The sequence below is a fragment of the Eleutherodactylus coqui genome, chromosome 12 (genome assembly GCF_035609145.1).
Source record: "Eleutherodactylus coqui strain aEleCoq1 chromosome 12, aEleCoq1.hap1, whole genome shotgun sequence".
Taxonomy (NCBI): Eukaryota; Metazoa; Chordata; class Amphibia; order Anura; family Eleutherodactylidae; genus Eleutherodactylus; species Eleutherodactylus coqui.
Genome location: NC_089848.1, coordinates 90,926,457 through 90,953,421, shown reverse-complemented (window position 1 = coordinate 90,953,421; position 26,965 = coordinate 90,926,457). Strand labels below are relative to the sequence as shown.

The 26,965-nt window shown below is 44.2% G+C and overlaps 1 protein-coding gene across 2 annotated transcripts in view; it reads left to right on the top strand.

Annotated features, from left to right (window-relative positions):
* The window catches only part of MINDY3 (MINDY lysine 48 deubiquitinase 3), a 115,687-nt gene that overhangs the window by 43,937 nt on the left and 44,785 nt on the right, over positions 1-26,965 (top strand). For both annotated transcript variants that reach the window (XM_066584942.1, XM_066584943.1), the window contains exons 10-11: positions 532-602; positions 5,470-5,550. In XM_066584942.1, the coding sequence (XP_066441039.1) occupies positions 532-602; positions 5,470-5,550 (152 nt within the window). The remainder of the gene's footprint in view (positions 1-531; positions 603-5,469; positions 5,551-26,965) is intronic.

Below are 26,965 nucleotides of genomic sequence, written 5' to 3'. Positions count from 1 at the left end.
AGCGTGAATACCTGCCCGATATATGGTCGTCTGCATAAGCCCTTAAGAGAACAATCAATGAAAACTGCACGGTTTGAACAAGCCGATTGGTCGCGTCTGAGTCATTGGTTCGCGTTTAAATGGAACAATTATTCACTCGCTCATTTTTAACTTTTTTTGGCCGCTGATTGTTGCATCTACACGTAGCATAAGATAAACCTGTCAAGAGAGGTGATGGTGGGTCCTCTTTTTAACCCTTTCCAATCCAATTTTGGATTCAGGGTTTTCCTAAAAGGCTTTCTCTTTTTCCTGTTCTACAACGGTGCCATCTGCTGGCTAAGGCCAGTGTGTGCGCCAGAGAGGCTCTTACAGCGGAGTGGCTGGCAATAGACGGTAAGAATACCCTGTCGGACGTCCTCTGATATTGGAGCTGTACAAGCTTCAATCGGAATGTAGGGAGACGTCAGACAGTGGATTGGAAAGGGTTAAGACCTTTGTATGCAGTCATTAGAAGGCTTTACTATAAATGTCCTTTTTTCCCGTCTCTTCTAGAACTGCTGGGTATTCACAGTCAGACACACGTCGGCTTCCTGACTCTAATGGAGTCCCTGCGATACTGCAAGGTAAGCCCCTCTTCTGTAAAGTGGGTCTACGGAGACCGCGTGCTCTTAGCGAACAGCGAGCCCTGTCAGACTATGGTCTCGTGTGATGGATCCGTTATTCCTGTCCGCTCCGTATCTCCCCTGTTACAAGCCGCGCAGATTACTTCCCATTGACAAGAGCCTGGCTGTTCTGTACTGATGTGTTAATAACATGTTTGTCAGGTGGCTGGCCAGATGTTGGCTTTGTGGTTAAGCCATTACATTGCTCTTCCCTTCTGCTACTAAATAAGAATGTCATTAACGACATGAGGGATCGACTGTTTCCTGGAACCACAAGAGAGTTTATAAATATAAGAAAAGCGCAGTATTTACCCCAAACCAACCCGTACAGAGGCTGGTGGATGTAGACTTCGTGTCAGTGATTACCACTAGAATTGGGATAAGCGAGAAGTTTTAAAGTGACCATCTGATCGGAACTGGATTGTTGGAAGGGGGATCAGCTTATCTGTGAGGATTTCGAGAGGGGAGGATAGGTCATCAATAGTAAAAAGTAATGATATCCCTTTTAATAACAAGACTCACTGATTTGCTTTTCTATATACAACCCTATGATTTGGGTCTATACCAGAGATAAGTTACATGCATTATATTCCATCATACCGTGAGGATATTGCTGGGTCATTAATAGGCATTACACTAGAATACTTAAGATGACTCAAACACTGAATCCGCCATTCTCCTAGATGCCTTTCTAGAGCGCTATGATATTATAGGATATAGACATTATATAACCAGCGGGGTTGTTGATTCGGGTCTTGGAGTCGGATAGGAACTTTAAAACGAGTATAAGGGGATTATTCTGACTGCCACTATGGAGTCGGGAAGGTATTTTTTCCCCCAAATGGGCTAATTGCCTTCTGCCTCATTGGGTTTTCTTTGCCTTCTTCTGGATCAACAAGGAAGTGGGGAGGGAATGGGCTGGACTAGATGGACATGGTCTTCCTTCAGCCTAACATACTATGTTACTATTAGAAATGAGCGAGTATACTCGCTAAGGCACATTACTCGAGCGAGTAGTGCCTTAGCCGAGTATCTCCCCGCTCGTCTCTAAAGATTCGGGGGCCGGCGTGGGTGAGAGGTGAGTTGCGTCGGGGATCGGGGGGGGGGGGAGGGAGAGATCTCCCCTCCGTTCCTCCCCGCTCTCCCCCGCCGGCCCCCGAATCCTTAGAGACGAGCGGGGAGATACTCGGCTAAGGCACTACTCGCTCATCTCTAGTTACTATGTATTTCCTTGGGCAATTAGGGAAGTGTTAATCAGTGAAATATTTTTTCCCCCTAGTTCCGGTTGTCTAAAACCCGTATACGTCTCTTATAGTCAGTCAGTATGATAAATACGGCACACGAACATAGTACATCCCTCAATCTATGATACCGGACAACCTTTCCGTCTCGAGCCTATAAATGGAGAAGAATTTCCATGTTTAAAAGTCTCTGTTCTCCTTGAGTTCAGCATCTGAGGAGACTTCACCACCTCTCAGGGACGAGGAAATATAAACTAACAGAACACACTCCAGTCTTTAGTCGCCTGTTTATGCTTCTATGACTTTGATGGTATTTTCAAGTTTACGGAGTAGTAAAAATAGTCATTTGCTGTTGGTGCCTGCAGAGGAAGTATTTGATATTACTGTCGCAGGGACTGTTGACTTCAGTAGAAAGGGCACAATTCCAGGAGACAGGATGGTCACAAGGTTAACTGCAAATTAGAAAATGTTATAGTTGACAGTCTAGGAAAGCGGCAGTAAAGAGGTTCTCCGACTTGAACACGCATGCATAGGCAGTTTGTCCTGCTACTGCTGCGGCCCCCTGTACTCTGCTGTAATATGTGGAGCAACTCAGTAGCAGGTATTCAATCTTCCTGCAGCACCCCCACAGGGAAAATGAAGTATTACACAGCTGTAGGAGCAGCTAGCATTCTGGCAGACTTGAACTGTGACTGTATTACATGGACAGCAGTTTATTTGAATGGCCACCATGTAATATATTTCTTTTCCTGCAGATGCTATCGAGGAAATGCCTGCTAAGCTGCACTTTTCCATTATTAGCCGCTTTCCAGAGGTTGTGCGAGCAGCAAGTTTTTGAAGTGGGTTGTCTCTCATGAGACAATCCCTTTGATGGTTGCATCATGGAGGTTCGGGGTTTGTGTGGAGGGGGGTTGGGAGCTGATCCTGCTCTACACATTGCAGATGCCGGCTGTTTCCTACAGCTGACACCCGCCCACAACAGCAGGAATCAGCACTCCTGCTGATCACAGCTGTTAACTCTCTAAATCCCGCTGTCAATTCTGACCAGCGTTTAAATGTTCAAATCGGGAATTCGGGGGTCTCGAACGGACCTCTGTGATGAGATAGTGGGGTTGCATTTGATTGCCAGGGGCCTTCTGGAATCAGCCAGGGCTGGGCTGCCATTGCAGATTGCCTATCAAGCCGTGCCTAGGGCGTGGCTTGATTGCCTGTTAGAATGCAGCATGATGTAATATTATGGTATTACATCATACTGCAGGAGCGATCAAACCATCGCAAGTTAATGTCCCCTATGGGGACTTAAAAAATATCAATTTAAAAAATGTTATTAATTAAAAAAATAAAAAGTAAAAAAAACACTTTCTGCATATTTATAATTAAAAAAAACCAAAAACCTACTTGGTATCACTGCGTCCATAGAAGTCCGATCTAAAGTAACGCATTACTTACCCCACATGGGCAACGTTGGCAGAAAAAAGAAACGCACGTCAGAATTGCACTCCAAGAAGAAAATGGAATAAAAAGTGATCAAAAAGTTGCATGTACCCCTAAATGGTAGCAATAGAAATTACAGGACCCACAAATAACAAGCCTTCGCGCAACCATATCAGCGGAAAAATAACGTTACGGCTGTCAGAAGACGCGGCAGGAAATAATTTCATTTTTTTCCAAAGATTTTTAGGTTTTAAAACCAATAGCTAAAAAAAAAAACTCTGCTACAAGGTGTACACCGTAGAAACAAGACTCCTCCCACCCAAAGACAGTGGAATTGCCCTTTTTCCCTACTATTTCACTCAAATTAGAATTTTTTTAAATGTTTTCAGGTCATAAAACGATACCTGGAAAAATACAATTCGTCCCACAACAAACAAGCCCCAGACTGCTACGTTGATGGATTAATCAAAGTTATGATTTAGCAAGGAGGAAAAAAACTAAAATGGGGAGAAAAGCAAAAAAAAAGGGGGCCACATCCTTAAGGGGTTAATGGTTTTCCATAGCCGAAATTCTACATCAAAACTACTTCAAAAACTGCATCAAAATCGTCACCATTGGCGTGGGGTTTTTGACGCAGTTTTAACTCTTTGCAATCCAATTTTGGATTCAGGGTTTCCTAGGGGGCTTTCTCTTTCTGCCATTATACAATGTCGCCATCTGCTGGCTAGAGCCAGAACTGCGGTATGGGACATGCAGGAGGGGCCCACTGACAACACAGCGGCCAGTAATCTACAGTAATAATACCCTGCCGGACGTCTTCCGACATCGGAGCTGTACAGCCTTCAATCAGAATGTCTTTAGACGTCAGACAGTGGATTGGAAAGGGTTAATGTGGATGTTCCACAACGGAAAATCCTCATGATTTCCGCCCTATGCGTAGACCCCATTAGGCTATCTTCACGTGGGACGGATTTCCAGCGGATTGGCGGCACCGAAAATTTACAAAAATTCTGCGGGAAAATCGTAGCTGCGGGTCGTGGAGCCGTTTCGCCACCTGCATTTCCTTTGCGGCCATCTCTCCCCATAGAGAGAAGAGAGGCCACTGCGGCAAACCAAAAAAAAAAAGGGGCAAGCTGTGTCTTTAACTTCTGCACCGGATGGCCGTTTCCGCACTGTTTTTCCGCAGCGGATTGGCCGCGGCGTGTGGATGAGATTTTTGCATAATATCGTCCACTTTGCTGGCTGATCCCGGGATTATGAGCTGCGGGCGGAATTTTCATGTGGACAATTCGTACGGAAATTCCGCAGCAAATCCGTCCTGTGTGAGCCCAGTCATGGGCCATGTTCACGCGGAGCTGATTCGCTGCACATTTTTTCGGCAGAATTTGCTGTAGATCTGCAGCGGATTTCATCCTTTTCAACTTGAAATTGGTAAAAAGGGTAAAATCTTCTGTAAGTCCACAACAAAATCTGCAGCGAATCGGCAACGTGTGAACGTACCCGTAGGGCTTATTCACACTGGTGTAGTGATACTCTGTATTAAGCAGCCGAAAATGAGTGAACAGATCTGAGGGGGCACAGCGCTCCTCAGTGGGGGGCTCGTCACTGATCAGTACATTTGACATGACACGTCAAAAGTTTTCTGAAAGTTCAGCTACTCTTTAATGATAAAAAGTGGATGTTCCCGGCAAACCTGACGCTGCGACGGACGCATCCTGATAACTGATCTTTATTTAGACACGATGGGGAAAGTTTTATGAAGCTGACCGAAAGAAAAACTGTCTGTCACCCATAGCAACTCATCACAGTGCAGCAGTCACTGCTTACAAATTAAATCTGCTCGGTGATTGGTTGCTACTGGCAACAGAGGCCATTTTTCTTTTCGTTAGTACAGCATGGGGCAGATTTATGAAACCAACACTGTTAGTCTTACGCCAAGATTCTCGTATCGCCCAACTCTAATTCTGTCTGTTCTGGGCACTTTCTGGGTATAGCTTTGTGTATGCCGCTCCTGTGATTGTCACCGATCAGTGCATCATTTTCCTATCCATACCGCTTCACACTTGTCATGGTGGCCTGTTTGTTGATGATTAATCTTTGTGCATTTATTGATTTTGTTTTTTTAAATTTTTTTTTTTCTTTCATTTTTTCAGGTTGGTAATTTTTTGAAATCCCCCAAATGTCCCATCTGGGTAGTCGGCAGTGAGACGCATCTAACAGTGTTTTTCACCAAGGTAAGTGATGTTGCTGCCTTCGGTCTCCCAATATACATAAGCGCCATCATAATGCCTGAGCAGTTTTGCAATCTAAGCTAAATTGTACTCCTGCGTCGGCATTGGATACACTTGTCTTTTGATTTCTGTGTATGTATAATGGCTTTATGGTCTGTAGTTGCATTTCAAGGAGGTTTGTCAATGTATTACACAGGGCAATGCTCCTCTAGCTGAATTAAGTGGCGTGAGCCCGAAATCTCTTCTAGTCGCCCGCCTTCATTCAGAGTAAACAGTCAGTCATTCATACAGTGTTACCCAGAAAATAAGACCTACCCTGATTTTCAGGGGGGCCCGGAGGGTGGGGGTGGCTTGAAATATAAGCCCTAGCTAGACTACATAAAAAATTTTTAAAACGAAGCAGGCGTGGTCTTGGGTCACTCTCGCTGGCCTGCAAAGTTCTGTAGCTCCGCCAGGCTGCCTGTACTCCTTGGGCGCCGACAGAAAATCACTTCCTGTTGGCGGTGTTCATAAATCCCGCCTCAAGGAAGCAATTGCTCTGATTGGTCATTGAGCGCTGTTCTCAGCCAATCACAGTCGTCACATTGGTTCAGCGATCGCTGCATTGATTGGCTGAGAGCAGCACTCTGTTTATTAGGACATCATAAAGTTAAATGCTCAGCTTCATTGCAACAAATTTATAGTACATGCGAATACATCATAATGTCTCTAATTAGAGAAGATGCTTCTTCATTTTCTTTCTTTCAACTTCTTTTAATGATAGGGCTACAATAGAAAAATTAGCATGAGATGCAATAAGACCTAAACATCAGATGAGTATAGCGGATCCGTATATCTCTTCAGATCATGGAGGGATATGCCATATATGCTATCTGTGCAGCTGCACAAGGGCTCCATAGACAAGGGGTCCCTTAACAAGGGAGCAACGCTGACATGATGCTTTGCATGGCTCATGTTTTACTGGTGGATTAGCGCACCAGCAATGGCTATTCACTCTCATTAGATAGGCAGTTGGAGAATAGGAGGCTCGCATACAGCTCCATCACGGACGTGGGATCTGGAGTCTCTACATCCGATACATTTACAGCATTTTAGGAAAATATGGAAATGACTGCGATATCCAGTGTTGTCTGGGTTCCCGTATGATGTGTGTGATCTATCATCGTAAATACCCTCACTGGAGTCCTCAGACATAGATGGCACTAAGTGATCGCGCCGTCACCTCCTAACCCCGGCAGCGGGAGTTTGCTTGCTGTGACCCGTGTAATCCTCACTATGTTATACTTGTACTATGGGAACTCTACTTGTATGCAGCACAGATGTGACCTCATTACACACCGCAGAAGATAAATGGCTGCTGTAAACCCACATGTGACTCCCTCACATGTCGGGGTCTGGAGAGGATCTTTTTATGCAAAAATTACACCCCTTGGAATTTGGAAGTGTAGGTCATATATGTAACGTAAGCCATAGTGCCCCCCCACCAAACACTAAAATGTGGGGACTTTGCTGTTCATCTGAGCCCCCTGTTCCCGCTGGACTTTGTCGGCTTCACTCAGGACTTCACTTTTGGCCCATTCTAATCTGACATGACAGAAGACAGATTTTTGTGCTCATTTGCGTTAAATCCTAGTCCGCGCCTGTGATGGATCAGCAGTCTTCCTTTATGAAGATTGATTTCTTTTAAATATATTTTTTTCTTAAAGCATGGGATACTATTGATGTCCAGGGAAATACAATTGATGATCTATCCTTAGAACAGGTAATCAATTGTTGATCGGCTGCATTCGCCACTTGGGACCCCGACTGATCAACTGATTGGGCAGTCACTGTTAGCGCCGCAATACACAAGGGAACGGAGCTGTCGCTCTGACCCCTTGTAGTTGCCGGTGCTTGAATTCGCATGCACAGCACTCATTAAAATAAATGGGAGCTGCACCTGCAGTTACAATCGCTGGCCACTATACAAGGTCGGAGCTAGCTGCTTCTACTCCATACCCCTGTATGTTGCGGCACTGACAGCAGATGTCCAATCAGCTGTGCTCCTGAGTGGCGGACGCCAGTCAATCAACTACTGATGACCTATCCTGAAGAAAGACTTGAGGAGCAGGATGTATCAATCAAAATTCTACTTTATTTGATATTGACCCAGCAGTAAAAGATGCATTTCGGGGTAATGCATGTGCTGGGAGGGTACAGCGGTGTAGAACAGTAACAATACCATAGGTATAATTGTACAGTAAAGTGAGACTCACACGGGTTGATTCCAATTGCGGAATCTGTGATCGGTGTCCGTACGGAGGATTTGCTGCAAAACGCAGGCATTGAAAAGCATGTAAAATCGCTTTTTCACTCACATTCGTGGATACGAATTGCGTATTCCATGAGTGGAGAAACAATCGCAGCATGTCAGTACAGATGTTTTAGTGGTAAGGTAAAGTCCCCTGGTGCAAGCACAGAGTCATGACTGACCCCTAGAGTGACGTCACATCGTGCCGTTTTCTTGGCAGACTGTTTTTGCCATTATATTCTCCAGTCGTCTTTTACTTCCCCCCCCCCCCCCCCCCCCCCCCCCCCCCCCCCCCAGCAAGTTAGTTACTCATTTTACTGAAGGCTGACTCAACCTTGAGCCGGCTACCTGAACCATACAGGGATTGAACCCACAACCTTCAGGTCGTGAGCGAGAGCTTAGGATTGCATTTCTGCTGCCCCAACACTCTGCGCCAATGAGAAAAGAGCTTCATAATGGGTCGTCCGATGGAACATCCCACTTTGTTACTTTTGTTTTCACCATAAATGGAATCGCAAAATCCTCTATATAAAATCACGAGACCTACGAGGATACAGAAGGGCACAATAAATTATATCTGTGCCTTACCGAGCGTGGGCTTGTAATACTGTAGTGTACAAGAGCTGAAAGGACTATGTTTTTTTTATTCACTCCCCCCACCCCTCTTCCTTTCTCTACTAAACTCATCACAAATGGGTATTTGGCAGTAATTATTGGTGACATTATAGAGACTCTAAAACAATTTTTTTTTCAAAAACTTAATACATTTTAAAAAAAATATTTCTATTAAATTATTTTTAACAATTCTTCAGCAAATCTCCGTATGGCCACGTGTTTAGTTATAGAGTGCTGCTCTTTGAGGTTAGCTCTTCTTTCAAGTACTAACGAGGTCAAACCAATGTGTCAACGTCTCACTGGGAAGAGAATCTAAACACTCCATCCGACCAGTCGCTGCCCCAGTTCCCTCAGACAAAGGCAAAAAGTTAGTGTCTAATTTTAGGTTTTGAAGGAAACGGAAATACCGAGCTTCTTACTACTTCTGATTTACTTTTTAAAATCTCTTACGGTATATTCAGCCATGCCATCTGGATAGCTACTCACAGCTCTATGATATTAGTGGGTGCAGGATCTCGGGTGTGAATGAACCTCTCCACCACACCCCATAAATGATCAGTTGGGCTCATGCCAGGTGAACGTGCAGCCACAGCATTCGTAGGAACTCTACAGAATGCTGCTTGAACCAACTCTGGACAACTTGGGCCTGATGGCACGATGCATTATCACGCTGGAAGATCCAATCATTATAGGGGTACATGAAGTCCATAAAGGCCTGCGATTGGTTACCAAGCTGTGATATGTACCAGGCACTGGTCAATGTCGTGTTTAGGTGGGCCAACAGACCCAGACCCATGATATGAGAATACACCCCACACCAGTATGCAACCACCACCAGACTGCACAGTGCCTTGTGGACAACTGGGGTTCATGGGGTCTGCACCACACACGAACCCTACCATCAACTGTAAGAATTGGTACCGTCACTCATTGGACCACATCACATGTCACGAGTCCTCTAGAGTCCAGTTAGGAACCTCATGAGCCTAGTTGAGGGGCTGTATCCAGTGTTGTAGTGTTATCAGAGGTACTCTGGTGGATGGTCTCCTCCTATATCCAATGGAATGCTGCATTGACCCGCGGGATATACATATGAGGCCTCCTGCATTGAATGTGGATGTTATTTCTGCCATTCGCTTCTCTTTTCAAATGAACAATTCTAGCAGATGCCGCCAGTTGCGATCATTTAGCGCCCGTTGGCGACCACTGCACCGTCCACTGTGGGTGGTAATGCTTTCTGTGACTTATTCCCGGTATGGATCAAGGAATGTTAATTGTCTGATGGGACATTCCATTTCCAAAGTTGTGCGACCTGGCACCCACCATCATGCCTTGTTGAAACTGATACATCGTATCGCCTTACCGTGAGCGCGCTGGCCAGTGTTCGACCTCACAGCTGAAGGTACGTTTAGCCCAAACGATTAATGTTAAAAAAAAACAAACGTTCAAACGAGTTGAAGTGAACGATAAATAAATCACTTGCTTCTCATTCGTTGTGCAGTTTCTGCAGGACTGAAGATCACCGCTGGCTCGTTTACTTGTCCTTCCGTTTATACACTTCTCATTAAGTGTTTCACATAACGAATGTAAAACGCCGACCGATGAATCTGCCCAGGCTGCGCAAGTGTGAACCAGTTGGTGATGACGTCACTGAGGCCGTTTGCTCGTGCAGACGATAATTGTGCCATCTGAAGGAGCGTTATACAGGTGTAGGCGTTCCCAAGCAGTCACCTGCGGTAATGCCCCTTCATCATCAATGATGGTGACCTCAATGTCGGCTCTCTACTAAGCAAGTATATACTGTTCTTCCACAGAACAGTCATTTGTATAACGGCGGTTGCTGCATGCTGTACATCGAAGTGCAGATGAAGCAAACTTGACATTTAACGAGTTAATAACATGTTCTGTGCCGCAGTTTATTTGCCCATTCGATAAGCTAGTCAGTGACTTTTCTTGTGATTAACAAAACAGTTGCTTTTTATTGGCTTAGGAGAACTTGCTGCAGACAGTCGTCACGCTGAAGTTAAACTTTGCTTCTAGAGATGAGCGAGCATACTCGCTAAGGACAAATACTCGAGCAAGTATTGTCCTTTTCGAGTACCTGCCCGCACGTGAGAAAAGATGCGGAGGGCGGCGGGGAAGAGCGGGGGGGAACGGGGGGGGGGAGATCTCTCTCTCTCTGTCTCTCCTCCCCCCTGCTCACTCCCGCAACACACCGCTCACCCCCGCCGACACCCGAATCTTTTCTCACGAGCGGGCAGGTACTTAAAAAGGACAATACTCGCTCGAGTATTTGTCCTTAGCGAGTATGCTCACTCATCTCTATTTGCTACATGTGTCTACTAGCGACTACCGGCTAACTTCACCCAAAAATTGTTTCTCATTGTCCGAAAAGAAATCATCTGTTTTAGTCAACTTCCAGTTCTGTATGGTCACCTTTAGAGGTGTTGGTTGGGAATCCAACAAAATCGCCATTGAAGACTATGAGAAACCCATCGTAGGATGAGCCGATTCTCGTACGAGCGAGTGATGTCACCACTAACTCGTTTGCTTTCCTGCTACCTGTTGAGATAGTCAGGTGCATTGTTGGCTCATTCAAACGAGAATTATTCAGAATCGTTCGTTCCCTGTATGAGCAAACGAGAGGGACTGGGTGATTGCTGTTTAAACCGAATGAGAAGGGAATGAGCCAACGATAATTTTCATACCTGCATACAATGGTCAAACGGTTCTCGTTCGGTCTAAACGTGAGCCAACGACTGAACGATGAACTACTATTGTTCACTTTCGCTCATTTTAATGAATTTTGAATCATAATCGTTCCCTCTAAAAGCACCCTAATACCAGAGGGGAAAAAGGGCTCGGTGGGTGACTGGACCTAACGGCCTTTTCACACAGGACCACCATCAAGCACTTAAGTGCCTGACAGTCGCCCCGACAATCATCGCTCTTTCGCGCTGCCCTCCGGTCTGGAGATGCATGTTTATACACAGATCCTGATTGCAGCCCTACCTAGATCTGTAGCGTCTGCTCGTTATTGTATAAACCTCATGACAATAATAAGAGCAGACTTATCTGCTAGCTGTGCTAAAGGGTTTTCAATGTGTAACAAGACCCGAGTGTCATAGCCGCGGTTAGAATGCCACAAAGTATTAGTCGAATTCCAGAGACTCGGCGCACGTTCCGTTAGTCAATGGGATGATCTGTCGGAATAGTTTGAGATGGATTGTTTACACCCCATTGAGAAGAAAGTGGATTTCCTTACCAATGATCCATTTCTTAATTAACCTTATCATAATGTATAGTTTTAAAATAAGATCATAGTTAAAGCGAATATTCATGGCTGGTTTATGCAGACCATGAAAATGTAATAGTACATGCCCCAGGGACAGAAAGCAAATGATTTCCTTTCCAAAGAAAACGATCCTTCTTTCGTCCATCTGTTTCGCGTTCTCCTCGTTAAACATAGATGCATGCTACTCAGCTGGCGGCCCGTCACCCCTGCTTCTTTATAGACGGGATATAATGACAGGGAGCTTACAGATGACCTCACGTGAGCAAAGACTGATCGGAGGTTTTACATGTCATACCCTGCTGTACATATAACCTCTTTGCAACGTGCCTGAAAGTGATTCAGGAAGCCATCGACGGTCAAAAGCAGCCACCTCCATCTCCAAAATAGCATGGCTGGTGTGACTGGTAGCGCCTTAGCGTCATGTTGTCTTCTATCTCTCTTTTCATAGGTGTTTTTGGGGGGTGATGTTTTTTCTTGTGGGAGGGTACCGCAAGAGTGTAGAAGGCTACGCTAATGAGTGATTGAATAGTCCTCCATAGCTCCACATGTTGGAAGGTAGTTAGCCTATGAGTAAATTTCCGACCTTGTAACATGACTAGCGATGTAAGCCAAACCACAGTATCCGTGTGTGCACATTTTTTTTTTTGGTGTTTTTGATACTCATCAGTGCACAGTAGAGTTCTGGTTGGCTCAGCGGTAGGCTATCAATGAGTCCAGGAGGTAATGCTTCTCCTCGTAGGGGGCACCAAAAGGGTGTAAGGAGTCTTATAGGCCATGCATTGCTCTCTGGAGAAAAAGCTATGCAAATGAGCAGTGGAATAAGCCTCCACAGTGCCACCTATTGGAAGGTAGCTACCTAATGAGAATTATTCCTTTACTTATTTGCATAGCTTTTTTTTTTCTTCCCCCAGGGACAATTGAATGGCTATAAGAATCCATACACCCTTGTGGTGCTCTGCCCTGTGGTGCAATCCTTAAGGAGAAACATTATCCCCCAGACTCATATCGATGACTTTTTTTTTATTCAAAAAGGGGTAAAAAAAAGTGAATCTGGAAACTACAGGCTTGTAGGTCTCACTTCTATTGTGAGTAGAATGTTTTGAAGGGTTTCTGAGAGATGCTATCCTGGAGGACCTCAAGGAAAACAGCTGTATAACTCCATTATAGCACAGGGATGTGGGGATGGGGAAGGGGGGAGGGATAGGCTAAACTAGATGGACATGCCATTTTTTCAGCTTAACCTACTATGTTACTTATTAGAGATGAGCGAGCGTACTCGGTTCGGGTGTTTTTTGCACTCGAGCACCGCTTTTTCCGAGTAACTGACTACTCGGACGAAAAGATTCAGGGGGTGTGCGGGGGGTTCCAGAGGGGAGTGGGGGGGGGGAGAGAGCTCCCCCCTGTTCCCCACTGCTACCCCCCACTCCACCACGCCGCCCCCCGAATCTTTTCGTCAAAGTAGTCAGTTACTCCGAAAAAGCGGTGCTTGAGTGCAAAAAACACCCGAACCGAGTACGTTCGCTCATCCCTATTACTTATGTTTTTCGTCGAACACAAACAATGAAGGTTCTAGCTCCAAAGCCCACATTTCTTGCATTCTTTCCGCAGCTCGCTTGTTTGAGCCACTTTGATGGCATAATCATTCAGTGTTATCTATAAAAATACAGATGTGGCCAGATTTGCATTTTTATAAGGCGATGCGAAGCTGAGTGAAGATGGACATGATGACGTGTGAAGCCTTTTAGCCGGCAATTAAGCGTTCATGTAATTTTATATGATACGATGCCAAGTATGCGCCATTTCCCCGCTGAGTGTTTGCTGAGATCACTTTTTAGAAATCCCAGCTTTGTTTTGGACCAAACTTGTCCAGCATTCGCTTCTATAACGTGTTTGTAGTTTGGTCTCCGAGCAACAGTCAACGGTCCTTAAATTTATTTTCTTTTTACTTTTTGGTAGCAGGTCTACTCTTTATAAGATCAAAGCTTGTTATGAAGGGGACGTTCCCCGTAGGACACTGTTTTTACAGTTTGTATATACTCTAGATATACACACAAAGTTGAGTAACCTTTAGTAGTTCATTACTTGTCTTGGTCCTGTGTTGAAGCTTATGTTACAGTCCAGAGCTGCATTGACCCATTGAGCCACATTGGCAATTCTGCATACAGTTACAAAAAAAAAAAGTAAGTGAACCCTTGCAAATTACCTGGATTTCTGTATTGATTACAAAGAAAATGTGGTCTGATTGATTAAGTCACACTATAGGCAAGCTAACTAAATTTAATAACACACAAACAGTTGCAGCAGTCACCCCTATTAAATGTTTCCTGTAGCTGCAAATAAGATTTGCACAAAGCCGAAGAGGAATTTTGGACCATTCTTCCCTGCAAATGTGTTTCAGTTCATAAATATTTCTGGTATGCCTTGTGTGCACAGTCCTCTGCAGATTATGCCACAGCGTTTGGATAGGGCTAAAGGCGTTGTCTGACAAGCACAAGCAGCTCCAACTTTTACTTGTCCGCCATTCACAGACAGGTGGTACCATTGTTACAGGCCTTTGTGTGTTTCAGAACCATTTCCAGGCACTTGGCTGAAGGACATTTGTTCTCACAGTGCCCTTTACCTGTGCTGTTTTTGACATCCACCAACCATTTGAGGTGGGTATTGTGAATGATGAAACTGGACGCTATGGTATGGAACCGGGTTGTCATCAGCGATGAATCCAGGTTTGGTTTAGGCACTGACGACGGCCATGTTTGTGTCTGGGGATTTAGGGATGAGCGCCTAAATCCTGCCTTTGCTGTGAAGCAGCACATTGCCCCCTGCTGGTGTGATGGTCTGGGGGCCATCGCATACAACATTTGGTCCCCCCTAGTAGTGGTACGAGGGACAATGACAGCGCAGCGATATGTTCAGGACATCCTGCAGCCACATGTGTTCCTCTCATGGCGGCTTCCAAGAGGCTTCCAGCTGGATAATACTCGGCCGCACACACAAGGGGGTCACAGGAAGCCCCCAGAACATTGTCACACTTCCGTGGCCTGTCCACTCGCCAGATTTATTGCCGATAGAACATGTATAGGACCATCTGGGACACCAACTTCGATTGCCTACAATTTTGGTACAATCAAGACCAGTTACATCAAATGAATCGTTGACTAAATACTAGCTCCTTGGCTGTTTACGTGAGCTGCTTCTTGGGCCTAACTCTAAGAAGAGTAGTAGAACTGGAGGATATAGGAAGGACATATAGCGACAAAATATATACGTTTTAAATCTATGTGGAATATGGGATGATTTATATTCCAACAACAAATATCCAAGTATTTCTTGAAATTTAAAAAAAAAAATAATAATAACTGGTAAAAAATTATTTTGGGATTTGGCGAAACGAAATTAATCAATATGTATCATATTTTGGAATTTCGTTTTTTTCAGCCTAATACTCCTAATTGTAAACATTTAAGATAATGTAGTTATTGAGAGTCTCATTTATTCTGCACATTTTAGTGAACGCCTTCTAACAATTGTTCTATCAACTCTGAAACTCTTCATGTTTCTCAATGAGCTTCACGCCTTCCAGAACAACTCGGCTCTATTGTTACGGAACCATTTTGGACCTTTTTTTTGTTGCATCTAAGCAATTAAAATGGCAAACATTAACAAGCTGTATCCTTGAGCATGTAACTACGGATGGCCTATATTCATAGCTTACATGTACGTTGTACACGCTAATTTAAAGTATGAATCTGGATCACTTGCAATGGGCTCAGTCATTGCATTAGTGAAAACCAATTTCTTTTTGTGTACGTGGTTTGTGACAATCAGCACCGGTTTTTGTTTGTTTTTTCCTCATTAGGTGCTGGGCCTGCTTCCACTGTCTTCCATTTAGGCCCAATGTCCACCTGCGGATTTTAATTATAAAATCTATACGTGTCTCCTTCGCAACATGCTCCATTTTTGTCTGCGGATCCTGCAGGGCGGCTTCCATTGACTTCATCCTCTGCACACCCACAGCTGTCATTGTGGCTGTGCCGCGGGAAAGTGGGACATTTAAAAAAGAAAAATATGCACTGCACATGCGTCCGGCTCGTCCGGATGCATCTGCCGTGCTGAAAAAAAGATCTGGCCGACGCAAGGTAGGTCCGCGCTGGAGCCAGAGAGGTAAGAAAACGTTTTTTTTTTTTCCTCCCAATGTCCGCAGGCACAGCGGGATTCAGCAGTGGAATCTGTGAGTGCAAGGAGACATTGAGCCTCCTAACCTCCTCCTCTTCTCTTACTTGTGTCTGGGACGTAGCCTTATAGCTGCTGTAAAGGCTATTTACTCAGTGGCTGAGGCTTCATAGTAGATTGCCTCTTTCCTCCTTCACCACTCAATACAAAGTGGTTGTATTTCACCATTTCCAACTGTCCCACAGAAATGATTGGAGTGGCATTGCTCACATGTGACTATTGTACCCTTTGTTTGGAGACACTTTAGGACCCCTGTTCTCATGACCAGTGAGGGTTCCAGCAATCGGGCCCCTACCAATCATATCACCTATTCTGTTAGAAAAAGACTAAACTTAAAAGGGTTGTCCCATGATTCTTGCACTCTCAACTATCAGGTTTTAGGTGTTTTTTGGGGCAGTGTATCAGATATCAGCACTGTTAGACACAATATATATTGACAGCCTTGTGGGATTTGCTGGCTATCCTAAAGATTAAACTTGAGCTCATGTATTGGGGCTGGGCTTTAGTTTGCATATTCTGAAGATAATCGTTTTGGCTGGGATCAACATTAGATTCCAGTGAAAGCTCTGCAAAAGATCACCCTCTTATTTAGACCAGATTTTCAATTCCTTTGTATGTATTGTGGCCTCTTTTTGAGAGGGCCATCAATAGTATCAGCTGTATCCCACTGTGAACTCCTGATAAGGCTGATCATCGTCTTTAAGCATGCAGAAAGAGAGCGATCAACGATTCCCTAACGAAAACTGCACGATGTCAGTGCAGCTAGATGCAATGATTATCGCTCAAAAGATGGCTTTGAGCGATTTTTGAGCGAAAATCGTTGTGTCTTAATCAGCCTTAACTCTCATACTGTAGCCTGCTTGATTAGGAAGATTATATCCCAATCTCCTTCTATGGCAAAATGTATTTCAGATTTCCTGGGACTGTTACAGATTTCTTTTTTGGTGCTGGCATTTATTAGAAAAATATCTTTGCAGATGCCGGAAGTATGAGTAGTATAATTGGATGTTTCACTTTTAATTATTTTTTGAGTCTTTGTCTCACCGTGAGTCAACCAGTTTTGAGTAAAAGGGGAATTTAGTTCCGGCGGGAGGTTTTAAAGGTCAGCACTGAATAACTTACTCAAGGTCAGTCTGCAGCCATTGCCGATCAGTAAAACATTGATCTTGACTAGACGATAATGTACACAGGATGGACAATTTTGATGTAATACTCGTATGTCATGCTAGCTGAGCTTTTACAGAGTCAACTTTACTTCAACCATTGTTTAATTTTCCATACACCAATTTAGGGGTTTTCATTAGAAAGGATACCTGCGGTGCCACCTATTTTTGTGGTTGACATTACCCAATTCCAAATCCTTTTGGAAAAAACCTTGCTTGCCACCTGTTTCTATTGTAAGAGATAAAATAAGGATTAAAAGGTGGGGTCCAGTTCAATAACAAAGAAATAATGTTACTGGAGACACCACTGCTGGGAATTGCACAGTGGTGGCCAGCGGACAGGCCCTGGTGGCCACCAATGTTCATAAGCAAGTCAAGAGGTTAAGCTGGACTGTAGCTTTTATATCCACAGATATATCCTCAACCAGGCTGGCAGCACCTGTACCCACACCAAAGTTAAGCCCCTTGCCCTAGCTTGCACATTCATGTGTTTGCTCTTCCACGGCCCTCTACAGATGCTCCTCTCCCTTTTTATTCTATTTTTTTTTTTTTTATTTGACTTGTTTCTGTTGCAAAAGAGAAACTTTGAATGGGACTTCAGTAAAGGCTCACTCCACTCAATGGAAAACTTACACTGTGTCAACCCTTTAAATATGCTGTCAAATCTGAATTGCGTGATGAGATCGCGAGCTGCCATTTGGCTGTCATAGTAGCCCAGGGCCTTCTGAAGACCCCCAGGGCTGCCATGTACTTCTGTCTATTAGGATAGGCCTGTGGCCTATCTTAATAGAATGCCATTAGAAATACCATATACTGCAATACTGAAGTATTGCAGTATATGGTATACGCAATCAAAAGATTGCAAGTTCAAATCCTCTATGCGGGCTAAAAAAGGAATAAATAGGGGGGGGGGGGCGGAAACCCCTTTTCACATATTCATAATACAATTTGGTACTGCTACATCTGTAAAAGTCCAATCCATGAAAACAACGCATTATTTATTCCACACAGTGAAAGCAGACAAAAATATATATACAAAGCCAGAATTGCGCTTTTTTTGATCACCCTTTCTTCAAGAATACTTTTTATTAACCCTAAATCACTAAACATATTTTCGAGTTACACTGAATTTATTAAAAATAGTACATAAAAAAATATATTGGTATTGTCATCGTAAAGACCCACAGAATAAAGTTATCGCACTCTTTGCAACAGTGAGTACACAGTCCAAACACCTCACCCCACCCTACAAAAATGGCTAAATGCTTTTTTTTCCATTTCACTCCACTTAGAAATTTTAGGTTTTTCAGTACATTATATGGAACATTTAATACAACCATTGACAAACTTGTCCCGTAAAAAAAAACAAGCCCTCCGGCAGCTATGTCAAGGGAAAAATAAGAATTGGGGTATTTTTTGAAAGCGGGGGGGGGGGGGGGGGAGAGAAACCGAACATCAAAAACTAAAAAGGGCCTAGTCCTTAAGGGGGTTGATGGTGAATTCGGGGGATGCTATTTTACGTACCAAATTTGAGAGGCACCATATAATCAGTCTTCACATAAGTCAGACACACTCTATACCGGTCCTAACCACCTGATACTGTTCTTACTGCTCATGTAGTCCGGTCCCGGATTCCCCCGATTCTGCTGCCATGACTAATTCAAGACTGTTTTCAGTAGAAGTCTAGACAATATTCCGAATTCCTTACAAGAGCCATTTAATAAAACTCCAAGTATGGTTACCACCACGGCTTTACTGGTTAACTCTTTCTTAGCTTTCTAGAAGTATTCAGGATTGCCATCTTCATAAAATAGTTTGCGCACACCTAGATGAATGCAATGTTACTATTAGTGTGTGTTCATACATAGCGGAAACCTCAACTACTAAAGTAACGGGGATTAAAGCAAATCCTGCTCACCTGTAGAGGAAAAAGCAGGATAACTTTGTAATTGGTGGGAGTCTGACTCGATCTAATGAAAATGGAGGTATCAGCAGCTCTCACATGAAGGAAGGATAGATTTTGGTCCAATCCCTGTTAAATTAGTAAAAATATGATAGTAAATCATCACACGTACAAAAAAGTTATGTTGTCCGTTATGGTAACGAGCCTGGCATTCCGCTATTCTAAAAAATCTATATGAATTAAACATGAAAGACATTGCCCTGCCAACAAAAATGTTTGAAAAGCGGCCTAGAATGGTAAACACAACAAGTCCCAATCGCCTTACTGATTCCCTGACACTCCTGTTCTGATGCTTCCCGGTCCTGGAGCGGCAGCCGATCAGTGAGAGGTGGGCGCGGCAACTTTTATTTATTTATACCATTCTTTTTAAAACCTTTTCTTTGGCTGGACGACCTCCTTATGGGCCGCAAAATAATGTCTAAGCAAATCAACAACTTTCTGCAAAGTCCTAAACAAGTTAAAATTACACATTTATAGCCAATAGAAGGCTGTGAGGCAAAAGCCAAAGTAACTTCCTGCAGCCCTTAACCCTTTGCAATCCAATTTTGGATTCAGGGTTTCCTAGGGGGCTTTCTCTTTCTGCCATTATACAATGGCGCCATCTGCTGACTAGAGCCAATAACGTGGTATCGGACAGGCTGGAGAGGCCCCCTGACAACAGAGCGGCCAGTAATATACAGTAAGAATACCCTGCCGGACGTAATCTGACATCAGAGCTGTACAGCCTTCAAATAGAATGTCTTTAGACGTCAGACAGTGGATTGGAAAGGGTTAAGGGTGTGTTCACATGTAGCAGATTTGGTTTACTAGAGTCCGCATCAACAATGCAATTTAAAAGAGTGAAATCTCCTGCAGATCTATGTCCAAATGTTCCCCAAAATACACCCTTTCGTGTTGTTGTGAAAATAATGCGAGGCTTGTACATTGCGAGATGCACAAATCTCACACGAATATGAACATTAGTAATTTTTTCGTTTTCTTTTTTTTACCCGCATTGCGGTGCAGGAAATCGTGGCATGACCTATCTCTGGGTGATCCCTTGGAATGCATTGTCCATTGTTTTCAATGGGGCAGGAAAACGCCTCACGATGTGCACACGAGTGTGATATAGAGGTTTCCCATAGAAAACAATGAGAAACACTTGCCGATCCTGCGGCGCAGATAAAAGCCGTGGCGAATGTGAGGCATAAGGCTACATTCACATAGACTAGCGCGATAACGGGCCCAGAAACTCTGCCTGATATCACTCTTGGCAACGGGTGTTTTACACGCGGATGCGAGGCATTTTTCATTCAAAAACGTGTCTTATATCACTTCTGTGAAATTGCGATCCTCAGACGCATGTTTCACACCTGCTGGAAGATTGTGTTTCCCATTTATTGCAATAGGATACATTACTTCGCACGGCATGAGAGTGCTTTGTGATGTCTTTAAAAGTCCCATTGAAAACAATTGGCGAGGCCCCCAGCCTGCTCCTCTGTTGTGAACATGCATTGCCTTTCCACTGGGCTCTTATAGAGGGCTGTATAACAGTGCCAGGCAATGATGGAGGAGAGCAGAGAAAGCTACTATTACAGAGAGCTGTATGACCGTGTCAGGAAATGGTGGAGATCAGGAGGACAGAGAAAGCTACTATTACAGAGGGCTGTAATTCACTCCAAGAGAATGTCCTGCTCTTATCAGCAGTGAGGGGGAACAGATATAAACTTGAATGTAGAAGGCTTTCTAAATGCATGAGAATGAAAACTCAATGCAAAAACCATATAACGGTATCATTTGTTTTTTCTACAGGAACTTGGTAAGATATGTGTGTATTGACTTCTTTTTGCTCCCACCTACAACAACCATGATCATTCTTGAACACTGATTGTGGCATTTAACTGCCCCAACCAGTATTCCAGGGTCCCCAGCACCCCCATCCCACCCTCCGCAATGAGATTGTGGTGTGCTTTTTGATTGCCATAGCAGCCTAGGGCCCTCTAAAGGTCCCAAGCACTGCCATGGCTGATTACCAGATAGACTGCCTGTCAGAACACAGTGTACTAATACGATGGTATAGCATTACACTGTATGAGAGATCAAACGATCACAAGTTCATATTCCCTATGGGGACTTTAAAAAAAACTGCAAAAATTAGTTTTAAAAAGTTTCATTAACTATATTAGAAGAAAAAAAGGCATTAAGTTTTTTGTTTTGTTTTTTTAAAGCTTTTTCAATACTTTTATAATTAAAAAATAAATAAATAACCACCAAAGCATATTTTGACATCGCTGCATCCGTAAAAGTCTATATTCACTGAAACAGCCAAAAATACAATACCTGAAGGTCTGCAAAGCAGACACGGTCGCCATAGGCACGATCGCCATGAGGCAGGCACACTCGCCACCGGCACAGTCGCCGTAGGGCAGGCGCAATGGCCGTAAGCCCTGAAGATATGTAGTCAGCCAGACAATAATGTGTGGAGGAGCAAGCTGCCCTACGGCGATTGTGCCGGTGGCGATTGTGCCTGCCTTATGGCGATCGTGCCTATGGCGACCGTGTCTGCTTTGCAGACCTTCAGGTATTGTATTTTTGGCTTTTTCTGTGAATAATGTCTTTGTTTTTTTTCCCCTCACCTCTGTGATTTTATGTAATTTATAGTGAGTTAGCGTAGGTACTGACGGAAGCGGTGTGGCCTCGGCGCGGCCCGTCAGCCTATGCGTTTTGGCCAAAATGCAGTACCAACACCCGCATTTTATTAGTATGCATTAGTATTTTTGTATGTAGTTTGCTAGTTGTTGGGGGAGCCCAAGATGTCAGCCAGTGTGGCCCACCTTGGAGATACAGGGCAATCCGCTGTCATATCAGCCAGGGTTGATATCCTGTATGGTGGGTCACCACCCATCTATGGCTGACATCTTTGGTATCGTTCACATGTGCAGGCTATTAGTATATGCAGTCACTCCTCCCCAATCTGGGCTGGGTTGAGTGGGCTGCATATTAGCCTGCCAGGAACAAGCTGCTCCTCCACATTATTGTCTGGCTGACTACATATCTTCAGGGCTTAAGGCCATTGCGCCTGCCCTACGGCGATTGTGCCGGTGGCGATTGTGCCTGCCTTATGGCGATCGTGCCTATGGCGACCGTGTCTGCTTTGCAGACCTTCAGGTATTGTATTTTTGGCTGTTTCAGTGAATGTGTTTTTTTTTCTTTTTCCTCACCTCTGTGATTTTATCCGTAAAAGTCTAATCTATCAAAATAATGTATCCTGCATGGTGAACGCTTCAGAAAAAAAAGAAATGCACTTTTTTATCGCAGAGTCTCCAAGAAAAAAGAGATCAAAAAGTCGTATATGTAATCAAAAGAATAATAAAAACATTAATTATTAAAAAGCTATCAATAACGCATATAGGTCATCAAAAGCTGATTGGCGGGGGCCTGCCTCCCCGGACCCGACTGATGCGCTGATCACTTGGGCCGGTGTTCTAATATAGCTGATGTGTTGCAGGAAGCACACAGCTCCACCCATTGTGCAGTGGCCCAGCCTGGTACTGCAAGCCGGGTCACGTTTACTTCAATGAGAGCTTTTTAATTCCTAAAATAAATCAGTTTCATACATTAGAATACCGGTATCTTGCACTTTTTTTTCCTAAATAAAAGCTTTTTTGGACCGACTCACAGACGTGTCTCATAAGCATTATCAAAAAATATTTAGGTCTTTGCTTTTCTTCAGTAAATTATATTAAAGCCTGTCGACTCGCATGTAAGCCGGGACAAGGGTGGCCTTAATAAAGCTGTCGGTATGGAATGTTCACCATTGCAATAATCTTAATGTGCATAGCATCAGCTTCCAATGTCAAACACATGGATTTGTCTAATTTACTGCCACTCTTTATGTACATAGTGCTAACATTCACAGTTGGGGACGTAACGAACAATGCAAGAAAACGAGAGATTCCTGCCTGAAGGAGTTAAGGCTTTGTGCACAACACATCAGAACCCAACCTTAAAGGGGTTGTCCCGCGAAACAAAGTTGGGGTATAGACTTCTGTATGGCCATATTAATGCACTTTGTAATGTACATTGTGCATTAATTATGAGCCATACAGAAGTTATTCACTTACCTGTTCCGTTGCTAGCGTCCCCGTCTCCATGGTGCCGTCTAATTTTCAGCGTCTAATCTCCGTGTTGAATGGGGCTGCTCGTGCTGGAGAGCTGCTCCTCGTAGCTCCGCCCCGTCACGTGTGCCGATTCCAGCCAATCAGGAGGCTGGAATCGGCAATGGACCACACAGAAGACCTGCGGTCCACCGAGGGTGAAGATCCCGGCGGCCATCTTCGCAAGGTAAGTAAGAAGTCACCGGAGCGCGGGGATTCGGGTAAGTACTATCCGGTTTTTCTTTTTCAACACATGCATCGGGTTTGTCTCGCGCCGAACTGGGGGGGCTATTGAAAAAAAAAAAAAAACTCGTTTCGGCGCAGGACAACCCCTTTAAGGAGCCACTCGGGTGAAATCATTATGTAACTAGCCCCAGTATATACAGTATGTCCGCTAGTATTACCTTGGTTAGTTATTGGTTTCTATCTGGGACTTCATGGAGTCCTTCTCAAGCAGTCATGTGATCTCATTTTAACCACCTGAGAATTACTTGGCTTTATGTTCTCCCATAGAGGCAGTTTTTCAGTCTGCATAATTCCTGTATGATGGACCCTACCACACAAGTTCTTAACAGGGGAACACAGAAAACCTTATCACAGTTAGTACTGACTAGTACCATTTTTCCCTGATAACAAGCCTTCCACCAAAAATAAGCTCTAGCAAACCTTCATAAAAAAAAAATCAATACTCCCCTGGTCCGCGGCGTCCGGATGGTTCCCAGTGGTTTCCGGCGGCGCTCCAGCAAGCTGCAGTGTCCTCCGCTCTGACATTTCAGTTTCTTTCTGGTGACTGGGCTTTGAATACCCCGACTCCAGCAAAGCAAGTGCTGTGATTGGATCTAGTGCCAGCCAATCACAGCCAGCGCTTGATCATTTATAGCGATTCAGTGAATGACATCATTGAAAGGCTGTGATTGGCTCATCGAGCACCCGTTGTGGTTGGCTGTCGCTCAATCCAATCACAGAGCTCGCTTTGCTCGAGGTGGGGTATTGAAAGCACAGTTTACCAGAAAGACACAGATATGTCAGCGCGGAGGACACTGCAGCTTGCCGCAGCACCGCCAGAAACCATCGCGAGGCATCGGCACACTGCGGACCAGGTGAGTATAAGCCTATTGTCATGCATCTTATCGCCATGAGCAAAACACAAGGGTACCTGCTCAATTCTATCTTGCCTAGCCCTCTTTACTATTCCAGATTTTTGGCCTGTGAAAGCTTCTCCTGATGTAACCGATAGACTCTTGTCTGCTACCTAGGGTCATTCTGAAAGGTTGTGCTCACATTACTTCGAGCTGCAGTTCTCTAAAACAATACACGTTGTTTTCAAAAGTGACTCAAAATGGGCATATATGCTTTACAGATAGTATCTACTGTAACTGAGATACAGAACTTATGCAACTACTAGACCCTTTAAAATGTTTGTCAAGGTTTTGTCACCATGAATGCACTTTTTGTATTAGTAGTATATTTCTTTTCTTATTGAGCTGCGCGCCCTTTAAATGTGCCCTCATTTAGACACCTCTTTCTATATAGTGATCACAGGTTGCTTATGCCGAAGATCCTGATAAAAGGTGCCCATATGGAGGCATACCTAACCATTAGTTTATCATTCCTGTTTAGTTTCCACTTATGGTTGTTAGGGATACGAAGTTCTGTAGGGTCGCAATTTTTAGGAAGAATCTTGGACATACTACGGGTAAAAAAATTTTGTCGTAGAAAGTTTTATTGAAGCACTAAGGTAATTTATTGCTTACACTGCAAGCTCTTTTGGTGTGTACAGAATGTGAATGGGCACAGCTCTAACCATATGTATGGCCTGGTGAATGTGTAGGCACTGAATGACCCATTTATTCTACTGATCGGCTGATGACATTTTGCATTATGCAAGGTTTTGTAAGTGGGAAGCTTCATGAGAACATACAAATGCATGCAGGTGTTGCTCTGGTGAGTCTTCAACCCACGACCCCGATTCTATCCAGAGAACCATCCAACTTCTTTCCATATATGTTCAGGATACGTACATAGGCCATTGTGGTTGTAGAGTAGCCTATATGTTCATAAGTATAAAAGCAAACCTTATCCATCACCCTGTAGGCACTCAGGGAATTCCTGCAATCCTTTAGATAGAACAATAAACATGCATTATACACTGGCCTTTTTTTTTTTTTTGGCCCCCCCCCCCTCCCCCCTCCATCTATTGGCATGTTGGACCTGCTTTGGCCTTCAGAACCGCAGCAATTCATTGTGACGTAGATTCCATTAGGTGTTAAAATCGGTCTTCAGAAATATTGGGCCAAGTGGACAGAAGAGCATCTTGCAGTAACGGCAAATTTAGATGGACCGCTGAAATGCTCGGACCAGCTGACCAGAAAAGTTGGATTCATGCTGCTTGCTCCAAATTCGGACCCTCCCTGACTCTGAGTTCATCTGACCAAGGTGATGGTTTTTTCACTACGATCCAATTTTTGTGCTCTTTTGCGCACTGGAGTCTTGCCCTTCTGTTAGACAGTAATGGCACTAAAACTGGTTGTCTGATTATTATAGTCCGTGCTATGGAATGTCGAATTGCGCATTTGGAGATGTTAAGTTGAAGCACCTGCATTGTATTTGCCTGCAATGTTTTTGATTGCACCACCGGTTCAACAGAACGATTCTTGACGTCTTCCTCGGATCCCTTTCGTCGATAAATTTATTTACGTCTTAGAATCCCCTTTTACGGGATGTTTTTCCTCAGTCGCATCATTGTCCGTATACTCTCCACCCCACAGGTTTGGCAGTGTATGAAATCCTGCCCCCGGCTGGTGTAGCACCAATGACCACGCCTCATTGAAAATCGCTCTAGTCACTTGTATTGCTGCAAGGAGCAAGCCTTAAGTTCATATTACGCTTTAAAGAGAGTAAGACACTAAAAAAGGTTTAACGATAAGAATTTATTAAAACCAAATGATAATTGAGCATAGTGGTGAATAATTGTCCTACGTTTGTAAACTATTGGATCTAATATACAAAGGATAATATCTATATACAAAACCTATAAAGGTTGCAGATGTTACATAAAGTATAAAGATAGCAAGTTACATTATTACCTAAAAGATTACAGATCACATATTACCATCACCAGAGGTTCCCTCACTTCTAGGGGTTCAACAGATGACATTCTCATCTGGTCTCTGAAGCTTCCGGACTACCCAGAGCTTCTCATCCTTCCAGAGATTCCAAGAGCTTCTCCTCCTAGACTCCAAAAGCTACTGCTCCTTCATTCCAAAAGCTACTACTCCCCAAACCCTCTCCTGTCCTTTATACTAGTATAACTTGCTGAGCCATAGGCCATATTCTCCAAGCTTTGCAAACCAAGATGTTATCAAACTGAGACCCCCCACCATCAGTTTCTATAGAGTGATAAGATCTAGTCAGACAAGGTCTACCTCTTAGACAATAGATATGTATATGGCTGGCTCCACAAAGACAGACTAATTGGTGTTATAACAAACATCAAAGCCATTCTCTTAGGCCGCCTGCACACGAGCGGGTCGGATCCGGCAGCGAGAATTCTCGCCGCGGGACCCGACTTGAGAGCCTGCAGGGACGAGCGCGTACTCACCCGCACCTGGCGGCCCCGGCTCTTTCATGTGCCGGCTGCCGCGCAGCCGGCGCAGACCAGAGCCGGCGGCCGGGTGAGTGCGTGCCCCGCACAAAAATAGGACATGCCGCGGCCGTCTGCATAGG